Source organism: Manis pentadactyla, chromosome 3, assembly GCF_030020395.1.
Source record: "Manis pentadactyla isolate mManPen7 chromosome 3, mManPen7.hap1, whole genome shotgun sequence".
NCBI lineage: Eukaryota > Metazoa > Chordata > Mammalia > Pholidota > Manidae > Manis > Manis pentadactyla.
Genome location: NC_080021.1, coordinates 152,916,536 through 152,941,650, shown reverse-complemented (window position 1 = coordinate 152,941,650; position 25,115 = coordinate 152,916,536). Strand labels below are relative to the sequence as shown.

The 25,115-nt window shown below is 38.0% G+C and overlaps 1 protein-coding gene and 1 pseudogene across 5 annotated transcripts in view; one reads left to right on the top strand and one right to left on the bottom strand.

Annotated features, from left to right (window-relative positions):
* Window positions 1-25,115, top strand: part of SMC5 (structural maintenance of chromosomes 5) — a 112,596-nt gene that overhangs the window by 16,556 nt on the left and 70,925 nt on the right. For 4 of the 5 annotated variants that reach the window (XM_057498584.1, XM_036893432.2, XM_036893431.2 and 1 more), the window contains exon 3: window positions 13,548-13,600. In XM_057498584.1, coding sequence (XP_057354567.1) covers window positions 13,548-13,600 — 53 coding nt within the window. Of the gene's footprint in view, window positions 1-9,321; window positions 9,408-13,547; window positions 13,601-25,115 lie in introns of all 5 variants that reach the window. The other variant, XM_057498585.1, reaches the window with a different exon arrangement.
* Window positions 9,287-9,847, bottom strand: LOC118916426 (60S ribosomal protein L9-like; annotated as a pseudogene).

Below are 25,115 nucleotides of genomic sequence, written 5' to 3'. Positions count from 1 at the left end.
GCTACAGTGTTCTCCCCGTGATACACCACACGATGTGTACTAAACATAATACCCCTCAATCCCCTTCTCTCTCCCTCCCCACCCGCCCTCCCGCACCTCTCTCCTTTGGTAACCGCTAATTCACTCTTGGAGTCTCTGAGTCTGCTGCCATTTTGTTCCTTTAGTTTTGCTTCATTGTTATACTCCACAAATGAGGGAAATCATTTGGCATTTGTCTTTCTCTGCCTGGCTTATTTCACTGAGCATAATGTCTTCCAGCACCATCCATGTTGTTGCAAATGGTAGGATTTGTTTCTTTCTTATGGCCGAATAGTATTCCATTGTGTATATCTACCACATCTTCTTTATCCATTCATCTACAGATGGGCACTTAGGTTGCTTCCATATCTTGGCTATTGTAAAAAGTGCTGCAATAAACATAGGGGTGCATATGTCTTTTTGAATCTGAGAAGTTGTATTCTTTGGGTAAATTCCAAGGAGTGGGGTTCCCAGGTCAAATGGTATTTCTATTTTTAGTTTTTTGAGGAACCTCCATATTGCTTTCCACAGTAGTTGAATTAGCTTACATTCCCACCAGCAGTGTAGGAGGGTTCCCCTTTCTCCGCGTCCTCACCAGCATTTGTTGCTCTTAGTCTTTTCAATGCTGGCCATCCTTACTGGTGTGAGGTGATATATCATTGTGGTTTTAATTTGCATTTCCCTGATGATTAGTGATGTGGAGCATCTTTTCATGTGTCTGTTTTGGCCATCTGAATTTCTTCTTTGGAGAACTGTCTCTTCATATCCTCTGCCCATTTGTTAATTGGGTTATTTGCTTTTTGGATGTTGAGGCGTGTAAGTTCTTTATATATTTTGGATGTTAATCTCTTGTCAGATATGTCATTTACAAATATATTCTCCCATACTGTAGGATATCTTTTTGTTCTGTTGATGATGTCCTTTGCTGTACAAAAACTTTTTAGTTTGATGTAGTCCCATTTGTTCATTTTTGCTTTTGTTTCTCTTTCTCGAGGAGATGCGTTCAGGAACAAGTTTCTCATGCTTATATTCAGGAGATGTTTGCCTATGTTGTCTTCTAAGAGTTTTATGGTTTCATGACTTACAATCAAGGCTTTAGTCCATTTCGAGTTTACTTTTGTGTATGGTTGTTAAACAATAATCCAGTTTCGTTCTCTTGCATGTAGCTGTCCAGTTTTGCCAGCACCAGCTGTTGAAGAGGCTGTCATTTCCCCATTGTATGTCATGGCTCCTTTATCATATATTAATTGACCATATATGGTTGGGTTTATATCAGGGCTCTCTAGTCTGTTCCATTGGTCTATGGGTCTGTTCTTGTGCCAATACCAAATTGTCTTGATTACTGTGGCTTTATAGTAGAGCTTGAAGTTGGGGAGCGTAATTCCCCCTGCTTTATTCTTCCTTCTCAGGATTGCTTTGGCTATTTGGGGTCTTTTGTGGTTCCATATGAAATTTAGGGTGATTTTCTCTAGTTCGTTAAAGAATGCTGTTGGTATTTTGATAGGAATTGCAATGAATCTATAGATTGCTTTAGGAGGATGGCCATTTTGACAATATGAAAATATGAATGGTTCCTATCCATGAGCACGGGATGTGTTTCCATTAATTGGTATCTTCTTTAATTTCTCTCATGAGTGTCTTGTAGTTTTCAGAGTATAGGTCTTTCACCTGCTTGGTTAGGTTTATTCCTAGGTATTTTATTCTTTTTTGATGCAATTGTGAATGGAATTGTTTTCCTGATTTCTCTCTGATAATTCATTGTTAGTGTATAGGAATGCCACAGATTTCTGTGTATTAATTTTGTATCCTGCAACTTTGATGAATTCTGATATTAGTTCTGGTAGTTTGGGAGTGGATTCTTTAGGGTTTTTTATGTACAATATCATGTCATCTGCAAAGAGTGACAGTTTAATTTCTTCCTTGCCAATCTGGATGCCTTTTCTTTCTTTGTGTTGTCTGATTGCTGTGGCTAGGATCTCCGGTACTATGTTGAATAGAAGTGGGGAGAGTGGGCATCCTTGTCTTGTTCCTGATCTTAAAGGAAAATCTTTTGACTTCTCACTGTTAAGTATCATGTTGGGTGTAGGTTTGTCATATATGGCCTTTATTATGTTGAGGTACTTGCCCTCTATACCCATTTTGTTGAGAGTTTTTATCATGAATGGATGTTGAATTTTGTCAAATGCTTTTTCAGCATCTATGGAGGTGATCATGTGGTTTTTGTCCTTCTTTTTGTTGATGTGGTGGATGATGTTGATGGATTTTCGAATGTTGTACCGTCCTTGCATCCCTGGAGTAAATCCTACTTGATCTTTTTGATATGTTTTTGAATTCAGTTTGCTAATATTTTGTTGAGTATTTTTGTATCAGGGATATTGGTGTGTAATTTTCTTTTTTGGTGGAGTCTTTGCCTGGTTTTGGTATTAGAGTGATGCTGGCCTCATAGAATGAGTTGGGAAGCATTCCTCCCTCATCAGTTTTTTGGAAAACTCTAAGGAAAATGGGTATTAGGTCTTCACTAAATGTTTGATAAAATTCAGCAGTGAAGCTGTCTGGTCCAGAAAATTTGTTCTTAGGTAGTTTTTTTATTGCCAGTTCAATTTCGTTGCTAGTAATTGGTCTGTTCAGATTTTCTGTTTCTTCCTTGGTCAGCCTTGGACGGTTGTATTTTGCTAGAAAGTTGTCCATTTCTTCTAGGTTATCCATTTTGTTAGCATATAATTTTTCATAGTATTCTCTAATAATTCTTTGTATTTCTATGGTGTCCGTAGTGATTTTTCCTTTCTCATTTCTGATTCTGTATATGTGTGTAGACTCTCTTTTTAAGTCTGGCTAGGGGTTTATCTATTTTGTTTATTTTCTCGAAGAACCAGCTCTTGCTTTCATTGATTCTTTCTATTGTTTTATGCTTCTCAATTTTATTTATTCTGCTCTAATCTTTATTATGTCCCTCTTACTGACTTTGGGCCTCATTTGTTCTTCTTTTTCTAGTTTGATTTATTGTGAGTTTAGACTGCTTATATGGGTCTGTTCTTTCCTGAGGTAGGCCTTTACTGCAATATACTTTCCTCTTAGCACGGCCTTGGCTACGTCCCACAAATTTTGCGGTGTTGAATTATTGTTGTCATTTGTCTCCATATATTGTTTGATTCTGTTTTTATTTGGTCATTGATCTATTGGTTATTTAGGAGAATGTTGTGAAGCCTCCATGTGTTTGTGGGATTTTTCATTTTCTTTGCGTAATTTCTTTCTAGTTTCATGCCTTTGTTGTCTGAGAAACTGGTTGGTACAATTTCAATCTTTGAATTCACTGAGGCTCTTTTTGTGGCCTAGTATATGATCTATTCTTGAAAATGTTCCATGTGTACTTGAGAAGAATGTGTATTCTGCTGCTTTTGGGTGGAGAGTTCTGTAAATGTCTGTTAGGTCCATCTGTTCTATTGTGTTGTTCGGTGCCTCTGTCTCTTTACTATCTTTTGTTTGGTTGATCTGTCCTTCAGAGTGAGTGGAGTGTTGAAGTCTCCTAGAATGAATGCATTGCATTCTATTTCCCCTTTTAATTTTGTTAGTATTTGTTTCACATATGTAGGTGCTCCTGTGATGGGTGCATAGGTATTTATAATGGTTATATCTTCTTGTTGGATTGACCCCTTTATCATTATGTAATGTCCTTCTTTGTCTCTTGTGACTTTCTTTGTTTTGAAGTCTATTTTGTCTAATATGAGTACTGCATCTCCTGCTTTTTTCTCTCTGTTTAGTTGCATGAAATATCTTTTTCCATCCCTTCACTTTTAGTCTGTGTATGTCTGGGTTTAAAGTAAGTCTCTTGTAGGCAGCATATAGATAGGTCTTGTTTTTTTATCCATTCAGTGACTCTGTGTCTTTTGATTGATACATTCAGTCCATTTACATTTAGGGTGATTATTGATAGGTATGTACTTATTGCCATTGCAGACTTTAGATTCGTGGTTACCACAGTTTTAAGGTTAACTTCCTTACTATCTGAGAGTCTAACTTAACTCACTTAATATGCTATTACAAATACAATCTAAAGCTTCTTTTTTTTTCCTCCTTTTTCTTCCTCCTCCTTTCTTTCTATATTAGGTATCATATTCTGTACTCTTTGTCTATCCCTTGATTGATTTGGGGGATAGTTAATTTAGTTTTGCATTTGCTTTGTAATTAGGTGTTCTACTTTCTTTACTGTGGTTTTATTACTTCTGGTGACAGCTGTTAAACCTTAGGAACACTTCCATCTATAGCAGTCCCTCCTAAATAGAGTTTAGAGATGGTTTGTGGGAGGTAAATTCTGTCAGCTTTTGCTTATCTGGAAATTGTTGAATACCTCCTTCAAATTTAAATGATAATCTTGCCAGATAAAGTAATCTTGATTCCAGGCGTTTCTGCTTCATTACATTAAATACATCATGCCACTCCCTTCTGGCCTGTAAGGTTTCTGCTGAGAAGTCTGATGATAGCCTGATGGGCTTTCCTTTGTATGTGATCTTATTTCTCTGGCTGCTTTTTAATAGTCTGTCCTTATCCTTGATGTTTGCCATTTTAATTACTATATGTCTTATTGTTGTCCTCCTTGGGTCCCTTGTGTTGAGAGATCTGTGCACCTCCATGGCCTGAGAGACTGTCTCCTTCCCCGCACTGGGGAAGTTTTCAGCAATTACTTCCTCAAAGACACTTTCTATCCCTTTTTCTCCCTCTTCTTCTTATGGTACCCCTATAATGCAAATATTGTTCCATTTGGATTGGTCACACAGTTCTGTCAATATTCTTTCATTCTTAGAGATCCTTTTCTCTCTCTGTGCCTCAGCTTCTTTGTATTCCTCTTCTCTAGTTTCTGTATCATTTATCGTCTTCTCCACTGTATCCAGTCTGCTTTTAATACCCTCCTTTGTGCTCTTCAATGATTCAGTCTCCTACTGGAACTTGTTCCTGAGTTGTTGAATATCTTTCCATACCTCTATTAGCATGTTAATGATTTTTATTTTGAACTCCCTTTCAGGAAGATTCATGAGGTCCATGTCATCTTTCTCAGGGGTTATATCAATTTTACTATGAACCAGGTTCCTTTGGCGTTTCATATTTGTATATGGCGCCCTCTAGTGTCCAGAACCTCTCCTCTCTGGAGCTGCTCAGCCCCTGAAGCACTGTCAGGGGTTGCAGGGGAGTGGTATTGGTGCCTGGGGGGAGGAAAGAGCTGTTTCCTGCTTCCCGGCTGCTATGCCTGTCTGCACTGCCTGAACCAGTGGGCTGAGCACACAGGTATAAGCCTCTGTGCTTTGCGTTTGTAGTTGCTGTAGGCAGATCTTCCCTCTGGCTGGCCTAACACGAGGGTAGGGTTTGCCGGTTTGCGAGCCAGGTGGGGTTGGCCAGGAGAAAGGCACAGTAGGCTGCCTATCACGGAGGGGTCCTTGGAGCTGTGTAGCCAGCCAGGGAGCTGGAGCACCTGGAAATTGTGAAAGCTCCCACCCAGCCTGCTGGGCAGAGTACATCCAGATAAATTTGTCTACCTGTCCTTTCTCCTGAGCATTAAGCTCTGCAATCCTTGCCCCTTTAGCAGCCCTCTTGCTAAGGGCTTCCTTGTTAGGAAGTCTGTCAGATTGCCCACCTTTCTTTTGTCCCAGAGCAGCCGGATATGGATCCCTGCTTTCCACAAGCTGCTGGAAACTCAGTCTCTCCAGGAATTCTGCCTGTCTTAGCTTTCCAATCTCCTAGTTATGAGAGTATAATGAAAGCACCTTGAAATGTAGGTTTGTGCTCCCCGAGCAGATCCCCAGAGTCAGGTATTCAGCAGTCCCAGGCCTCCACCCCCACCCTGCTCAGTTTCTCTTCCTCCTACCCATGATCTGGGGTGGGGGAAGGGCTTGGGTCCTGCTGGGCCACAGCTTTGTTATGTTACCCTTTTCCGTAAGGTCTGCTCTTTTCTCCAGGTGTATGCAGTCTGGCACAGTCCTTCCTCTTTCCTGTTGCTCTCTCAGGATCAGTTGTATTAATTGTATTTTCGTATTATATGCGGTTTTAGGAGGAAGCCTCTGTCTCTTCTCTCATGCCACCATCTTTAATCCCAGAATCTATATTCATTTTTATACCAGTAACTTTACTGAATTCATTTATTCTAGTAGTTTTTTGGTGAAGTCATTAAGGTTTTCCATATATAGTATCTTGTCATCTGCAAATAGTGAACTCCTTCTTCCTTATACCAATTTTGGATGCCTTTTTTTTTTTTGCCTGATTACTGTGGCTAGGACCTCCAATACTATGTTGAATAAAAGTGGTGAGAGTGGGCATCTTTATCTTGTTCCTGGTCTTAGAGGAAAAGCTTTCAGCATTTCGCTATTGAATATCATGTTAGCTGTGGGTTTGTCATATGTGGCCTTTTATGTTGAGATATGCTCCCTGTTATACCCACTTTATTGAGAGCTTTTATCATGAATGAAAGCTGAATTTTGTCAATTGCTTTTTCAGAAGATACTGAGATGACCATAGGTTTTTTATTGTTCTTTTATTAATGTGTATTCACATTGATTGATTTTGAGATGTTTAATCCTCCTTGGATTCCTGGAATAAATTACACTTAGTCATGGTGAATGATTCTTTTAATTTATATTTTGAATTGTTGAAGATTTTGCATCTATATTCATCAGTGATAACTGGTCTCTAATCTTTCTGTAGTGTCTTTGGTATTGTATAAAGGTTGATGCTGGTCTTGTAGAATGAATGTGGGTGCTTTCCTCCCTCTTCATTTTTTGAAATAATTGGAGAAAGATAGATATTAACTCTAAATGTTTGGTGGAATTCTCCTGTGAAGCTATTTAGTCATGGACTTTAGTTTGTTGGGAGTTTTTGATTACTGCTTCAGTTTCATTACTAGTAATCAGTCTGTTCAGAGTTTCTATTTCTTCCTGATTCTGCCTTAGGAGATTGTATGTGTTTAGTAATGTATCCATTTGTTCTAGGTTGTTCAATTTGTTGGCATATAATTTTTCATAGTAATCTCTTAGAATTATTTGTATTTCTGTGGTGTTGGTTGTAACCTCTTTAATTTCTGATTTTGACTCCTTTTTTTCTTGATGAGTATAACTAAAAGTTTATCAATTTTGTTTATCTTTTCAAAGAATTGGCTCTTAGTTCCATTGACCCCATTGTATTTTTTTTTAGTCTGTTTCATTTATTTCTGTTCTAATCTTTATTATTTCTTGCCTTCTACTAATTTTGGGCTTCATTTATTTTTCTTTTCTAGTTCCTTTAAGTGTAGGGTTAGCATGTTTGAGATTTGTCTTGTTTCTGGAGGTAAGCCTCTATTGCTGTAAACTTGCCTCTTTAGAGCTGCTTTTGCTGCATCCCAAAGATTTTGTACTGTTTTCTACTTTCATTATTCTCTAAGTATTTTTTAATTTACTCTTTGATTTCTTCTTTGACCCATCAGTTGTTCAGTCGCATGTGGTTTAACCTCCATATATTTGTGTTTTTTCCAGTTTTATTCCAGTCATTGATTTCCAGTTTTATACTGTTGTAGTCAGAAAAGATGCTTGGTATGATTTCAGTCTTTCTCAATTTATTAAGATGTGTTTTATGGCTGAACATGTGATCTGTTCTGGAGAATGTTTTGTGTGTACTTGAAAAAAATGAATATTCTTTTGGTTTTGGATGTAATGGTCTGCATTTATCTATTAGATCCATTTAACCTCCTGTGTCATTCAAAGCCACTGTATTTGGCTGATTTTCTATCTGGATGATCTATCTATTGATTTAAGTAGGGTTTAAAGTCCTCTGTTACTTTATTACTGTCAGCTTCTCCCTTCATGTTTGTTAATATTTGCTCTGTGGATTTAGGTGTTCCTTTCTTGGGTGCATAGATATTTGCAATTGTTATATTTTCTTGCTGGATTATGCCCTTTATCATTGTATAATACCCTTACAGCTTTGTTTTTAAGTCTGTTTTGTCTGATATAAGTACTGCTACTCCAGCTTTCTTTCCATTTCTGTTTGCATGGAATATTTTTTACCATCCCTTCTATTTCAGTCTGTGTGTCTTTAGGTTTGAAGTGAGTCTTTTCTAGGCAGCATATAGCTAGGTCTTGTCTTTTATCTGTTCAGTCACCCTATATCTTTTGATTGGAGCATTGAGTCTGTTTACATTTAAAGTAATAATTCATAAGTATGTACTTACTGCCATTTTGTTAAACATTTTCTGGTTGTTTTTGTTGTTTTTTTTCATCTCTAGCTCTTGTTGGGTGTGATGACTTTTTTAGTGTTATGGTTGGATGCCTATCTTTTTAGTTTTTGTGTATCTATTATAGGTTGGTGGTTATGTGGTTTATGTATGACATCTTAGGTACATAGCAGTCTGTGTTAAGCTGATGGTGAGTTAATTTTGAACACGTTCTAAAAGCATGACATTTTTAACTCCTCCACGTTTTATGTATATGCTGTCTTCTTTAACACCAGTTATTTAGTGATTCCCTTAACTGATTTTTAGAAGTAGTTGATTTTACTACTTTTGTCTTTTAACCTCATAGTAGCTTTTAAGTGATTGGTCTACCTTTGCTATCTGCTTTTACCCATGAAATTTCTTCTTTTTATAATTTTTTTACTTCTAGGTAGGGCCTTTTTCCTCTTAAAGAAGTTCCTTCAACATTTCCTGTAAAGCTGGTTTAGTTGTGGTAAACTCCTTCAGCTTGTATTTATCAGAGGAGCTCTTTATCTCCCTTTCAATTCTGAGTGATAGCTTTGCTGTGTATAGTATTCTTGGTTGTAGATGTTTTCTCTTTCAGCATTTAGAGTGTATCATGCCACTTCCTTCTGGTCTGTACAGTTTCTGCTGAAAAGTTAGCTGATAGCCTTATGGGGTTTTCCTTGTAGGTAACTCATTGCCCTTATCTTGTTGCTTTTAAGATTCTCTGTCTTTGACCTTTGACATTTTTATTGTCATGTGTCTTCATGTGGACCTCCTTTGGTTCATCTTATTTGGGGCTCACTGATTGCTAGATTTAGATGTCCGTTTCCTTCCCTATGTTAGGTAAGTTTTCAGCTATTATTTCTTTAAATAAGTTTTCCACCCCTTTCTCTCACTCCTCCTCTTCTGGGACTTCTGTAATGCAAATGTTAGGACATTTGATGGTGTCCTAAAGGCCCCTTAACCTATCTTAATTTTTTTCCCTTAATAAGGCAGTTACTGCATTTTTAAAATACCACAATAAGTCTAAGGAATCATCCAGCATCTTGTTGTTTCTGTAGCTGCACAATTTAGATCTTATTCAACAGCCTGCTGAACTGTTGCTTTTTCAGAAAGAGATACAATCCAAAAATTTTCTGAAATCCGTATTTTTAACTGCCGTGACTTGCTAAATCAAAGGAGCTGAATTTGATACAAGGTCAGTGTCATTTTCTTCAAGAATCAACTCATCTTTCTGGGCTTGAGATACTGAACAAGTAATGTGTGGTCTCATCCAAACCTTGCGGGTGTATTTTTCGCCCAAAAAATTTCCGATTTCAACAAGAGAACCGTTCTCCTGAATAATGACGTTGATAGAGAAGTGAGTGTATACAGACCTCATCCTTTAATGGAAGTCCAGTGTAACACCCTGGTCCTGTTCTGTTCGTGACTACAGATAGTACGAATGGTAGCTAGTTCCTGTTTCCCCACCATCTGTCAACCTGAAGCCTCTTTTTCTTTGCAAGGATATTGAACTCTACATTGATGTGAGTTAAGTCCCTCTGCAGGGTACCTATGATGGGGCCCTTCACAGTAACTACATCCCTTCAGAGTGGTTCCGACAAATGTCACAGTCTGGTTGTTGAGAATGGTCTTCATTCTCACAGTAGATGTGGCAAAAAGAGCTCTTCATTTCTTCTTATTCTTTTTCTTTCTGCTCTTCATCTTAAGTTTCTCCTTGACTCTGTCTGCCAAATTGCCGATCCATTTTTTTTTGCATCCTCTAATATGTTAATTCTCTCTGGCATATTTTTCATTTCATATTTTGTATTAATCTCTCATTGTTTCTTAGTCATATTTTTTATTTTCTGGTGGTTCTCACTCAGTTCATCGACTCATCTCTCAAACCTGATGAGTATCTTTTAGCCATTAATTTAACTTTGTCAGGTAAATTTCTTAACTCTATTTCATTTAGTTCTTTATCTGAGGTTCTGTCACTGTCTTTTGTTCGAGCATATTTCTGTATCTCCTCATTTTGCTTGACTTTCTGTGTTTGTTTCTGTAGGTTAGGTGAAAGGGCTACCTCTTGTAGTCTTGAAAGCATTTCCTTGGTAGACTATGTATGCCTGGAGGTTTGATTGACTGGCTGGGTGTGGGCCAGGGTGATCTAGTGCCAGGCTCCCTGGGCGTGGGCTGGGTTGCCAGCTAGGGCCACACTGGTGGGATGGCTACTGTTGAAGGGGCATGGTCTGGGTAGCTGCTGGGTAGGCAACAGCCAGGGCCTTGCTGGTGTGACTGGCGGCAAAGGGGCGTGATCGAGTGTTCTTCCAGGAGGGCAACAGCCAGGGCCATGCTAATGGGGCTCCTGGGAGTGGTAAGGTGTAGTCCAGGGGTCTCCCAGAGTGGCACCAGGCTGGGGTGTGCAAACCAGGTGGCTGTGGGCCAAAGAGGAACAGGCAGGGTGAATGTGCATGAGTGTATGCTAGTGCTGCCTTGATAGGATTACTGGAACACTGACAGGCATGTTTGTGTGTGAGGGGTGCTGGGGAGCTGCCTCCATCACATCTAGAGTTTGCCTGTTCACCCTGACGCTGCTGCTGTCCATGCTGTCATCATCAGTGGGGAAAGTAAACAGAGGCTCTCGCCTGTTCCTGACTGTGCTATCCGTGCCCCAGGAGAAGTGTAAACAGTAGTGCTCACCTTGCCTCCTTCCCTACTAACAGTGCCAGTGGCAGGTGGGGAGGGATATAAACAATGGTGTTCATCTGCTCCTATCCACACTAACAGTGTCAGGGCAAGGCGGGGTCAGGGTGAGGGAGTGGACACCCAGTGGCCCTCACCAGCACCTCTGGTCTTGGAGAGTTCAAGCAGTTCCCCTGCCATTTGGTGGGTGCTTGAGTTCTAACATCAGCTTCCTTAACCACAGTCATGGTCCGCTCTCTGATTTGTGGCTTTTCTTCTGTGCCCCAAGGCAGGCAAGTCTGTGCTGTGGTAGCTCAGTGGTATCTCTCCGACTGCAGGGCCATGCTAGCAGGGGAGCTCCTTTTATTACTGGGTCTGTGTCCCTCCTGCTGTTTTTTATGTGTTGTTTTTATCCCTCATTGTGCAGAAGGTGTTCAGTCAGGCCTCAGTTCTTCATCAGGATGAATTGTTCTGTGTGTAGATGTACATTCAGTGTGTACTGGGAGGAAGTGGGCTCAGGCTTTTTCTGTATCACTATCTTTACCTTCCTTCTTGCCACCTTCTGGTTAGAATCAAGATTACATTTGTTGAGGGATGCAATTATGGTAAGGAAACACAAGGGATTATCAGGTGCAGTGATAATATTGTTTCTTAAATTGGTGGTAGATACTCAGTCATTTTATTAATTCTTAGAAGTACATAACACTTATATATAGTTTGTTATGTATTTCACATAAAATCATGTTGCTGAAAAAAAATCTGAGAGTTGAGTTGTTACCCCACTGTAAGATAGCTTTAAAATTTGAAATATTTGTTTATATTTTTCTAAAATGATTGTGGGTATTATCAAAATGATATTAGCTTCTTAGCTGGGCTTAAAACTTAATGTAGGGTTATAATATTGAAGCATGTACCCCTTGGGATTACAGATTAACCTATTCAAAATATGTATGTATGCATTTTTTTAATGCTGTATGGGAGGCATTTATGAAGTAGAAAAGATACTGCCGTATTAATAATTAACCTTGTGATGTTAGTCAATTGTCTGGACCTCAGTTTTTCTTTAGTTCAAAGATAAGAAGGTTGGAGTAGATAATTTTCAAGGGTCAACTCAGATTTTTATAAATATTGATGTATAGTTTTCTCAGTGTTAGAATTTATTAAATCTTTGTCTCTGTGTAATGCACTGCTAGATTTTACTCTAGGGCTATGTAGTCAGAATAAATTAGGCTGTGACTAACCTTCCCATTTACTTTTGTCATAAAGAAGATACATCTGTTCTTGAACGGTAAATTTTTTTTTAAGGATGCTATGGAGTACAGTGTTTATCAGATGACAGATTGTAGACCTTTGGAGAGCTACAGATGTATTTAGGGGCTGACCAAGTTCTCAACAAAAATATTTTTCATGTTGTATTTGTATTTAAATGCTAATATAAAAATTTAACTGGAGAATGTTCTGTACTATCCATATATACTTTCTAATAAGACCTGCCTCCTGACTTTTTCTTTTTAATGGTACCAAGTATTTTAATTGTTGCAGCCTAATGAACAGACAGCACTCCTAGAAAAATAACATTGTTCTCTGTATATGAAGAAACTAAAACAGAGGTTAAGTAGCCTGGTCAAGGTCAAACAACTTGTATATGGCAGGGTCGAGATTTGAACCTAGATGGTATATGTTAAAGCCTGTACTCTTAATCATTAATCTTAATCTTAATCATTAAGTACTTTTTAGTTACAAGAATGGGCTCTTCCATCTCTTTGGGCCTCAGGTTCATCATCTATAAAATGGGCATGATATACCTCATAAGGTTGCTCATGAGTGTTAAGAGAAAATAGTATATAAAGTACTTAGCACAATAGCATGTAGTAATACTTAATAAATATTAGTTGTTGTGATTTTAATTGTTATCACTGCCATTAACCACTATTAAAAAGATAATATTTGCAAGGTGTATTATCCACTTGTTTTAGTATTACCACTTATAGCCTGATTTAAGATCCAGTCTGATTTTTTTAGGCCCAGGGTATGTTTTCATGTTTATGCTTGTACACATATAGAAACTAGCTAAAATATATCTGTTTTACAATCTAAATTATACTTATTTAAAATGAATTTACTGTGCACATTGTTTTTTTTTAAAAAATGCTTGGTAACAATTATTTCCTGATTAATAACACGATGGGTAATATTAAAATGGTTGTTAATATTTAATCTATAAATATTTAATGCTTTTAAGTCTACAGTGGTAATAAGGAGATTTGGTGAAGCTCTTGATCATATTATAGGACCTATTTTTCCAATGAATTTTTCTCTTCTCTGAGTATGTTTGGTATAGTGGCTAAGTACACTGGCTCTGAAGCCAGATTACCTGGGTTCCAATCTTGCTGTTACACCACTTATGGGCCTTATCACAAACTTTGTAAAAGAAGATAGCAGCTATTTGCCATGTAGAAGGTACAGTGAATGATAACTAATGTTGTTATTGTTACTTGTGGGTAGAAGCAATGAAGGGGCCCAAATCTGGGAAGGGTAATTTCAGAAAGTGAATGGAAATGTACATACAAAGTAGTTACTGAAAGACTCTTGATCTGACAGGTAATGACTTTGCTAAATCTGTGATTGTTACCCTGTAAATGTCATCACACAGGTCACTTTGTCTTTTTTGTCATAGGTTGGCTTTTTTGTGAAGAGAGGATGTTCCAAAGGCATGGTTGAAATTGAATTGTAAGTGTTAAAAGTGCTGAAACCACTTTTCCTGTATAATTTCTTACAGTTTCTTTTCATGCTTTCCTGATGACTTAAGAAAAAAGTGATAATATAGTATTATGGCATGATTATTGGAAATAAAGTTTAAAGAATACTTTGCCCAGACAAGTTCTTTTTTTATGTGTCTTTTAAAATCTGATAGTAAGAAATTTCTTTTGGAAAAATTCTTAAGAAAAGTATAAGTTTATGAGATATGGTGAAATAAAAATATATCACTGATAAGTATTCATTAAAAAGTTGCAGCAATTTTTACAAATTAAAAAAATTTTTTGCTTATTTCTAAGGTAATACTTGCTTTACAAAAATGCAGACACTTTGTTTTAAAAAAAAATGAAAGCCTTGCCATAATTCTCCTTCTAGAAATAACATTGTCAATAGTTTGGTTAATCTCACATATGACAAATAGATGGCACTTGTGTCACCATTTTCCATTCCCTCCCTTGGGATAGAAATCAATAACTTGTAATGTTATCCTTTTCTCTTCAGTGTAAATGTTCTCAATTTATCACTTTTGGCAGCCATTTCTGATAGATTAGAGTTAGTATGCAAGATTAAATCAGTTGACCATCCCTGTTATATATACTTCCAGTTTTTTATACATGAATATATTTAACATTGAGATTGTTTTTTGGAGTGTTTACAGAAAGTCATGGAATTTTTTAATTGAAATAACTTTCAAAGATTACCTGATGGCCCTATCATTATATAATAGGATATGAGAAAATAATCTTTTTTTACTCAAATATTGTTGGAAAAACTTATTTATGTAGATATGAGAAACAGGCACACACAGAAGTAAGGGAAAACAGATTATACTCCATTTATTAAGATACAATGATAGTATTTTATGGAAGGACAGAAAAACAAGGCCTGAATGAATCGGGGGAAGCGTATTATGTTTTAGAAACGAAGTTAGTATCATTATTAACGGGTCAGTCCTTTTCAGAGCAAGGTATAAATTTGATACAATTCCAACAAAGGCTTGACAGGTATGTTTAGAAGTTGGTTCTGAAGTTCATTGGAAGAATAAATGTGCCAGAAAACCCAAGAAGATAACTTAAAATGCAGAATCATGAGTAGGACATTTATGTACTAGAAATTAAAGTTTGCTTTAAAGCTGTTGATAATATGGTGTCAGAGGAGAAGAATGGAGAAAATAAGACAGATCTAAATGTTTGTGAACATTTATTATAAAGAAGGAACTTTATGTATGGGATATGAATTACTCAAATTGAATTTAAAATGGTTATTAATTTTTAAAACTGATTAATTTAGAGCTTTATCAAACATACTATACATAAATTAAGTCTAGGTGTTAAAGGCTGAGTGAAAAATATGTAACTTTGAAAATAATAGAAAAAATTAGGATTTTTTTTTTAGATGTTAGGGAAGGGAAAGGCCTTTCTAAGCAGAACAGGATACTGGATAACCATAAAAAGAAAAATAGGAAATAGGTTGCATAACAATCCAGTTAAAGATAATGGCAGTTAAAAATGAGTGACAGGTGGGAGAAAATATTTTCAGCACCAATAACATGTGCATGTCTTAAAATTACTAAAATAACCAGTGTCTTATGCAAGTCAGTAAAAATTATAAACAAATTAATAGAAAATAAGCAAAGAAATTCAACATAAAGTAAAATAAATGGGCAATAAGTGTAAAAATAAGCTCACTAGTTATCAAGAAATCAAAATGAGGGTTGGTTTTTTTCTCTCAGCTTAGAAAAAATTTTTAATTCTGTAATATGAAGGTATAGGGAAGTGGGTCCTGTCATTTACTGTTCATGAGTATAAGCATTTATATCCCATTTGCAGTATCTATCAGATTTTCAATACAAATACTCTTTCATAGTTACTATTCTAGAAAATATTTACTCATTAGCACAGAATTGGCTTTTGCCTAATTTCAATAGTGGAAAATTGTAGATGCCCTAAATGTCCATCACCTGATAAATTGCTAAAGAAAATGTGATCTATCTATGAAATGACTTATTATTCAGCCATAAAAAGGAATGAAATACTGATAGATCCTACATCACAGATGAACCCAGAAAATATTATGCTAAGTGAAAGAAGCCAGACACAAAGGTCTGCATATTTTGTGTTTCCATTCATGTGAAATGTCCAGAATAGGCAAATCCATAGAGGCAGAAAACAGATTGATGGTTGCTGAAGTACGAGGGGAAGAGAGAATGGGGAGTGACTGCTGAAGAGGCAGAGGTTCCTTTTTTGGGGTGATGAAAATATTCTGGAATTAGATGGTGGTGGTGGTTGTGAATATATTAAAAACCATTCTTGACACACATATCCTTCAACTGTATGCTTAAAAATGGTTAAACTGGTAAATTTATGTGTATTTTACTATAATTAAAAAGCACTGAAATGTAGTTTAAAATGGGATTACATGGTATGTAAGTTACACCAATTAAAAAAAAAAAAATTGCTGAAGATTCATACATAGCCTTGATGCCATTGATATTGAAACTGAAGCAAATATCCTGAGCCAGGTATATTTATAAAATACAGAGGGAGTAGTAGTGTTTAAATTTTACAAGTCCATTGTGGATGGCTACAGGTCTTAAGCACTCCTTTCTACTTTGAATCACTACAAAGGTGGTGCTTTTATTTACTCCCACTGAATGTCTGTAGGGTGGATAGAATCCCCAAGGCCCAGTTGTTTTAGTAGTTATCTAAAGAGGTAAACTTCTTACTGTGTAGTAGGTACTAGCTGTAATAATCTAACCAGTGACCATTAACCAATTTTGTTACCAAGTCTGCCACAAGGGAAGGTTTCCCTTTCCCCAAACTTGACATGATTGCATTGTAGTTACTTGTTCCGCCTGGGTCTGCATGGCCTTGAGAATACCAGACTCACAGTGGCTCATCATTAGTTACTGAAATTGTTACTGCTATTGAACAAATACATTAAATGATCACATACTCATTGAGTGGAATGGTAGAATGAATACTCTGGCATGCAGTCATGTAATAATTTTTCAAGTACCTATACATTGGGTGACACAAATATTCTGGGACTTACGGTTAGGGCCATGAGGAAGGCAGGTAAATAAATAGGTAAAATATACATTAGCTGGTGATAAGTGCTATAAAGGAAAATAAAGTAGGAAAGGAAGATAGGGACTGCTAGAGTTGAATTTACAGAATGAAATGAGTGATAAGGAAAGTTCTCGCTGAGCATACAGTATTTGAGGAAGGACTTGAAGGAGATAAGGGGATGAGTATAGAGATATTTAGGGAAAACAGCATTTTGGGTTGAGAAATCTGCAGATGCTAAGTCTCTGAAGGTGGTACCCAAGGTGACTGGATCATAATGAATAAGAGAATAATAAAAGATAATTTCTTAAAATATCAGGGAGTCAGCTCATAGGTCTTCCTGGTCAGTGTGAGGGCTTTCCATTTATTTCTTTATTTTATTTTATTTTTTTGGTATCATTAATCTACAGTTACATGACGAACATTATGTTTACTAGGCTCCCCCCTTCACGAAGTACCCCCCACATACCCCTTCACAGTCACTGTTCATCAGCGTAGTAAGATGCTGTAAAATCACTACTTGTCTTCTCTGTGTTGTGCAGCCCTCCCCGTGCCCCCCACACACTATACATGCTAATTGTAATGCCCCCTTTCTTTTTCCCTGCCCTTGTCCCTCCCTTCCCACCCATCCTTCCCAGTCCCTTTCCCTTTGGTAACTATTAGTCCATTCTTGGGTTCTGTGATTCTGCTGCTGTTTTTGTTCCTTCAGTTTTCCTTTGTTCTTATACTCCACTTATGAGTGAAATCATTTGGTACTTGTCTTTCTCTGCCTGGCTTATTTCACTGAGAATAATACCCACTAGCTCCAGCCATGTTGTTGCAAATGGTAGGATCTGTTTTTTTCTTATGGCTGAGTAATATTCCATTGTGTATATGTACCACATCTTCTTTATCCATTCATCTACTGATGGACATTTAGGTTGCTTCCATATCTTGGCTATTGTAAATAGTGCAGTGATAAGCATAGGGGTGCATATGTCTTTTTGAAACTGGGTTCCTGCATTCTTAGGATAAATTCCTAGGAGTGGAATTCCTGGGTCAAATGGTATTTCTATTTTGAGTGTTTTGAGGAACCTCCATACTGCTTTCCACAATGGTTGAACTAATTTACATTCCCACCAGCAGTGCAGGAGGGTTCCCCTTTCTCCACAACCTCGCCAACATTTGTTGTTGATTGTCTTTTCGATGATGGCGATCCTTACTGGTGTGAGGTGATATCTCATTGTGGTTTTAAATTGCATTTCTCTGATGACAAGTGATGTGGAACATCTTTTCATGTGTCTGTTGCTTTAGAGAACTGTCTTTTCACCTCCTCTGCCCATTTTTAAATTGGATTATTTGCTTTTTGTTTGTTGAGGTGTGTGAGCTCTTTATATATTTTGGATATCAGCCCTTTATTGGATCTGTCATTTATGAATATATTCTCCCATACTGTAGGATACCTTTTTGTTCTATTGATGGTGTCCTTTGCTGTACAGAAGCTTTTCAGCTTGATATAGTCCCACTTGTTAATTTTTTATTTTGTTTCTCTTGCCTGGGGAGATATGTTCATGAAGAAGTCGCCCATGTTTATGTCCATGAGATTTTTTGCCTATGTTTTTTTCTAAGAGTTTTATGGTTTCATGACTTACATTCAGGTCTTTGAGCCGTTTCGAATTTACTTTTGTGTATGGGGTTAGACAGTGATCCAGTTTCGTTCTCTTACATGTAGCTGTCCAGTTTTGCCAGCACCATCTGTTGAAGAGACTGTCATTTCCCCATTGTATGTCCATGGCTCCTTTATCATATATTAATTGGCCATATATGTTTGGAGTCTCTATTCTGTTCCACTGGTCTGTGGCTCTGTTCTTGTGCCAATACCAAATTGTCTTGATTACTGTGGCTTTGTAGTAGAGCTTGAAGTTGGGGAGCGAGATCCCCCCCCCCCACTTTATTCTTCCTTCTCAGGATTGCTTTGGCTATTTGGGGTCTTTAATGGTTCCATTTGAATTTTTGAACTATTTGTTCCAGTTCATTGAAGAATGCTGTTGGTAATTTGATAGTGATTGCATCGAATCTGCATATTGCTTTGTGCAGGATGGCCATTTTGATGATATTAATTCTTCGTAGCCAGGAGAATGGGATGAGTTTCCATTTGTTACTGTCCTCTTTAATTTCTCTTAAGAGTGTCTTATAGTTTTCAGGGTATAGGTCTTTCACTTTCTTGGTTAGGTTTATTCCTAGGTATTTTATTCTTTTTGATGCTATTGTGAATGGAATTGTTTTCCTGATATCTCTTTCTATTAGTTCATTGTTGGTGTATAGGAAAACCACAGATTTCTGTGTGTTAATTTTGTATCCTGCAACTTTGCTGAATTCCGATATTAGCTTTAGTAGTTTCAGAGTGGAGTCTTTAGGGTTTTTTATGTACAATATCATGTCATCTGCAAATAGTGACAGTTTGACTTCTTCTTTACCAATCTGGATTCCTTGTATTTCTTTGTTTTGTCTGATTGCCATGGCTAGGACCTCCAGTACCACATTGAATAACAGTGGGGAGAGTGGGCATCCCTGTCTTGTTCCCGATCTCAGAGGAAAAGCTTTCAGCCTCTCACTGTTCAGTATGATGTTAGCTGTGGGTTTATCATATATGGCCTTTATTATGTTGAGGTACTTGCCCTTTATGCCCACTTTGTTGAGAGTTTTTATTATGAATGGATGTTGAATTTTGTCAAATTCTTTTTCAGCATCTATGGAGGTGATCATGTGGTTTTTGTCCTTCTTTTTGTTGATGTGGTGGATGATGTTGATGGATTTTCGAATGTTGTACCATCCTTGCATCCCTGGGAAGAATCCCACTTGGTCATGGTGTATGATCCTTTTGATATATTTTTGAATTCGGTTTGCTAATATTTTGTTGAGTATTTTTGCATCTACATTCATCAGGGATATTGGTCTGTAGTTTTCTTTTTTGGTGGGGTCTTTGCCTGGTTTTGGTATTAGGGTGATGTTGGCTTCATAGAATGAGTTTGGGAGTATTCCCTCCTCTTCCATTTTTTGGAAAACTTTAAGGAGAATGGGTATTATGTCTTCTCTGTATGTCTGATAAAATTCCGAAGTATATCCATCTGGCCCTGGGGGTTTTGTTCTGGGTAGTTTTTTGATTACCGCTTCATTTTCGTTGCTGGTAATTCGTCTGTTTAGATTTTCTGTTTCTTTCTGGGTCAGTCTTGGAAGGTTGTATTTTTCTAGGAAGCTGTCCATTTCTCCTAGGTTTTCCAGCTTGTTAGCATATAGGTTTTCATAGTATTCTCTAATAATTCTTTGTATTTCTGTGGGGTCCGTCATGATTTTTCCTTTCTCATTTCTGATTCTGTTGATGTGTGTTGACTCTCTTTTTCTCTTAATAAGTCTGGCTAGAGGCTTGTCTATTTTTGTTTATTTTCTCAAAGAACCAGCTCTTGGTTTCATTGATTTTTGCTATTGTTTTATTCTTCTCAATTTTATTTATTTCTTCTCTGATCTTTATTATGTCCCTCCGTCTGCTGACCTTAGGCCTCATCTGTTCTTCTTTTTCCAATTTCGATAATTGTGACATTAGACCATTCATTTGGGATTGTTCTTCCTTCTTTAACTATGCCTGGATTGCCATATACTTTGCTCTTAAGACTGCTTTTGCTGTATCCCACAGAAGTTGGGGCTTTGTGTTGTTGTTGTTGTTTGTTTCCATATATTGCTGGATCTCCATTTTAATTTGGATCCATTGATTATTTAGGAGCATGTTTTTAAGCCTCCATGTGTTTGTGGGCCTCTTTGCTTACTTTGTACAATTTATTTCTAGTTTTATACCTTTGTGGTCTGAAAAGTTGGTTGATAGGATTTCAATCTTTTGGAATTTACTGAGGCTCTTTTTGTGGCCTAGTATGTGGTCTATTCTGGAGAATGTTCCATGTGCACTTGAGAAGAATGTGTATCCTGTTGCTTTTGGATGTAGAGTTCTATAGATGTCTATTAGGTCCTTCTGTTCTAGTGTGTTGTTCAGTGCCTCTGTGTTCTTACTTATTTTCTGTCTGGTGGATCTGTCCTTTGGAGTGAGTGGTGTGTTAAAGTCTCCCAAAATGAATGCATTGCATTCTATTTCCTCCTTTAATTCTGTTAGTGTTTGTTTCACATATATTGGTGCTCCTGTATTGAGTGTATATATGTTTATAATGGTTATATCCTCTTGTTGGACTGAGCCCTTTATCATTATCTAGTGTCCTTCTTTATCTCTTGTTAGTTTCTTTGTTTTGAAGTCTATTTTGTCTGATACTAGTATTGTGACACCTGCTTTTTTCTCCCTATTGTTTGCATGAAATATCTTTTTCCATCCCTTGACTTTTAATCTGTGCATGTCTTTGGTTTTGAGGTGAGTCTCTTGTAAGCACCATATAGATGGGTCTTGCTTTTTTATCCATTCTATTACTCTGTGTCTTTTGATTGGTGTATTCAGTCCATTTACATTTAGGGTGATTATTGAAAGGTATGTACTTATTGCCATTGCAGGCTTTAGATTCGTGGTTACCAGAGGTTCAAGGTTAGCTTGTTTACTACCTTACTAACTTAACTCACTTATTGAGCTGTTATAAACGCAGCCTGATGATTATTTCTCTCCCTTTTTATTCCTCCTCCTCCATTCTTCATATGTTGGGTGTTTTGTTCTGTGCTCTTTTTAGGAGTGCTCCCATCTAGAGCAGTCCCTCTAAAATACCCTATAGAGGTGGTTTGTGGGAGGTAAATTCCCTCAACTTTTGCTTGTCTGGGAATTGTTTAATCCCTCCTTTATATTTAAATGATAATCGTGCTGGACACAGTATCCTTGGTTCAAGGCCCTTCTGTTTCATTGCATTAAATATATCATTCCATTCTCTTCTGGCCTGTAAGATTTCTGTTGAGAAATCTGATGATAGCCTGATGGGTTTTCCTTTGTAGGTGACCTTTTTTTTTCTCTCTGGCTGCCTTTAATACCCTGTCCTTGTCCTTGATCTTTGCCATTTTAATTATTATGTCTTAGTGTTGTCCTCTATGGTTCCTTTCTGTTGGGAGTTCTCTGTACTTCCGTAGTCTGAGCAACTATTTCCTCCCCCAGTTTGGGGAAGTTCTCAGCAATTATTTCTTCAAAGACACTTTCTATCCCTTTTTCTCTCTTCTTCTTCTTCTGGTACCCCTAGAATGTGGATATTGTTCCTTTTGGATTGGTCACACAGTTCTCTTAATAATGTTTCATTCCTGGAGATCCTTTTATCTCTCTCTGCATCAGCTTCTATGCATTCCTGTTCTCTGGTTTCTATTCCATCAATGGCCTCTTGCATCTTATCCATTCTGCTTATAAATGCTTCCAGAGATTGTTTGACTTCTGTATTCTCCCTCCGGACGTCATCCCTTAGCTCTTGTATATTTCTCTGCATTTCCGTCAGCATGTTTATGATTTTTATTTTGAATTCTTTTTCAGGAAGACTGGTTAGGTCTATCTCCTTCTCAGGTGTTGTCTCTGTGATTTTTGTCTGTCTCAGATTCTGCCTTTTTATGGCGATAGAGATAGATTGCAGAGCTGGAACAAGTGACGGCTGGGAGAACGTCCCTTCTTGTTGGTTTGTGGCCCTCCTCTCCTTGGAGAATAGCGACCTCTAGCGGCTTGTGCTGGGCAGCTGCACGCAGACTGGGCCTCTGATTCTTGCCCCGCCGCTATGGAGTTTAGCTCCACAGTTGCTGTGGGTGTGGCCTGCCTCAGGCTGCTGCTCCGATATGGCGGAGCCGTATCGGAGGGGAAATGGCCGGGAGGCCATTTATCTTCGTGAGGGACCTCCGAGCCGCCCTGCTGCACAGGGGGTGAGGGTGCCCCAAGTTGCCTGGGATTCCCATATGCTAGGTTAAGTGTCCCAGGACCCTTCCGTCCAGCTGTGGGGTCCCTGTCCCTTTAAGACTTTGAAAACGCACTCGCTTTTCTTTGTCCCCAGGGTGCCGGCTGCGGGGACCCGCTCACAGTTCTTACTGTCCTGTTTCCCTAGTTTCCAGCACCTCACGCATGCACTGTCTCTGCACTCCAGTGCGGATTGCTGGGGCTGGCTATTTAGCAGTCCTGGGCTCCCTCTCCCTCCCGTTCCGACTCCTCTCCTTCCACTGGGAGCTGGGGTGAAGGGCACTTGGGTCCCACGAGGCCGGGGCTTGTATCTTACCCTCTTCGCAAGACGCTGGTTTCTCACGGGTGTGGATGTGGTCTGGCTGTTGTCCTGTGTCTTCTGATCTCTCTTTTAGGAAGAGTTGTATTTGTTGTATTTTCAAAAATATATGTGGTTTTGGAAGGATATTTCCGCTGCTCTACTCACGCCGCCATCTTGGCTCCGCCTCTCCATTTATTTTGAAGATGTGACACCACCAAGATTTGAGCAGGGAAGTGAGGCATCAAGGAGGGCTGACCACAGGTGTCTGATTAAGAGTGCAGTTTCTGATAACTGAGATAAACTCATGAAAGGAGGTTTTGTAGTAAGATCAGAAATTCATTTTGGATTAGATCATGTTTCATTGAATTAAGATACCTCCGCTTATAAAATGGCACCTCCAATTAAATTATGACACAGGTAGTTTGAAATATTCATCCCAATGTCAGAAATGTTATGATATGAAAAAACAAAAATGCTTTTCAGAGTCAATAAAACATGGAGTAAAGAAAGTTTGAGATGGCTAGTAGACATTCAGATAGAAATGTTGAATGAGCAGTTAAATATATTAAACCTGTTGTTAAGGGAGAAGTCTGGGGCAAAGATAATATATTTGGGAAGTTGTCAGTAGGGAGGATGACAAAATCACCAAGCAAGAGGATACCAGATGAAGGAAAGAAGTCTTAAGAACTACACCGTGTTGCGGTGCAGCATTAGGGGTTGAACAAAGGAAAAGACTAGGAAAGGAAACTGAGAAAACTTGCCAGTGAAGTCAAAAGAATATAGTACCTGGAAAGTAATGCTTTGAATGGTTTGAGGGGGAAAGAGTAGTCTGTTTGATGGGGCTGATAGGTCAAGTAAAATCAAGGCCAGAAAACCTAGATTTAGCTCATTGTTGGCCTTGACAAAGTTTGGGAGCAGTGGCATTTTTATTTATTCCCATCGAATGTTCTGGAAAGATCATGAGAACTGAATAATAAAAATAGGAGCCACCCTTAACAACTGGGAGTGGAGTACTTCAGGCACAGGGAATAATTTGTGCAAAGGATCTAATGTGGGACTAAGCTTGTTGTTTCTAAGGAACAGAAAATGGTAGTGTACCTGGAATGAAATGAGATATCTGTTGTAGGATTTTGGAAAATACTGTTTACTTAGGTTGGGGATGTTCCCTTCTGTTTCTGATTTGGTATGCTTTTAATTCTGAATAGCAAATAAATTTTATCAGCATCTATTGATCATATTATTTTAATTGATAAATTTAGTGAATTTCCTGATATTCACCCAGTTTTTCTTTCTTAGAATAATTACAGTATGGTTATAACTTTTTTGACGCATTGCTAGATTTGGTTTTCCTATGTTTCACTTAGGATTTTTAAATGTGCATTCTGTTAAATGTTTGTTTGAATGTTTGGTTAAACTTACTAGTAAATCATCTGGGTCTAGAATTTTTTTTTTAATGATAAAATCTTTAATTAGAATTCCTAGTCTGGTTAAGAAATTTAGATTTGTTCTATCACAATAACACCACCCTACCACCTTCCCCCAGCCTCCCAACTGCCAACTCTAGGTGCTTGGCAAAAATGCGCCAGATAACTCAGAACCAAGTACCTCAGAAATAGACACAAACACTGAGAAACTACTCAGAAATCCAGATGATATCAGGTTCTCAGAGCTATGAAGGTCATCTCACTGGTGTATTTAATAAATGCTTATTAGCACCTGTGTACAAGGCATAATGGGAAGTACAAGACTTCACAATAGAGGATTCTTCCATAGGTAAAATTAATGGTCAGAGCAGGAGCCCCCAAATCACAGCCATCTGCCCAGGAGGCGTCATCAAGTCCTGGCTGAGGGTGATGAGCCTGTCTGGAACCCATTTAAATCCAATAGGTGAGAACAAACCATTTCAGGTTCAGTCTCTTACAGACAGCACTCATGTAGTTCTCCTATCAAACAAGTTTTCTGCCCATCACCTTCTAGAATGCAGAAGATAATTCATCTCAGACTCTGTATCTTCTAACAAACTCCTGATGACTAGTAGTTGTAAATGAAGCCCCAGCCCACAGTTTAAGCAGTCAGGATGGACTTCAGGGTGGCTTCAGTTCAGTGAGGAATGAGCAGCAACTCTGGCATGTCCGACTTGGGTCACTGTGACAGAATTTTTTCCCCAACATGGTTTTTCTGATGTTGAACAAGGTATGAAGTTCGGGTGAAGCCTTTTCCACATGCATCACATTGGAAGGG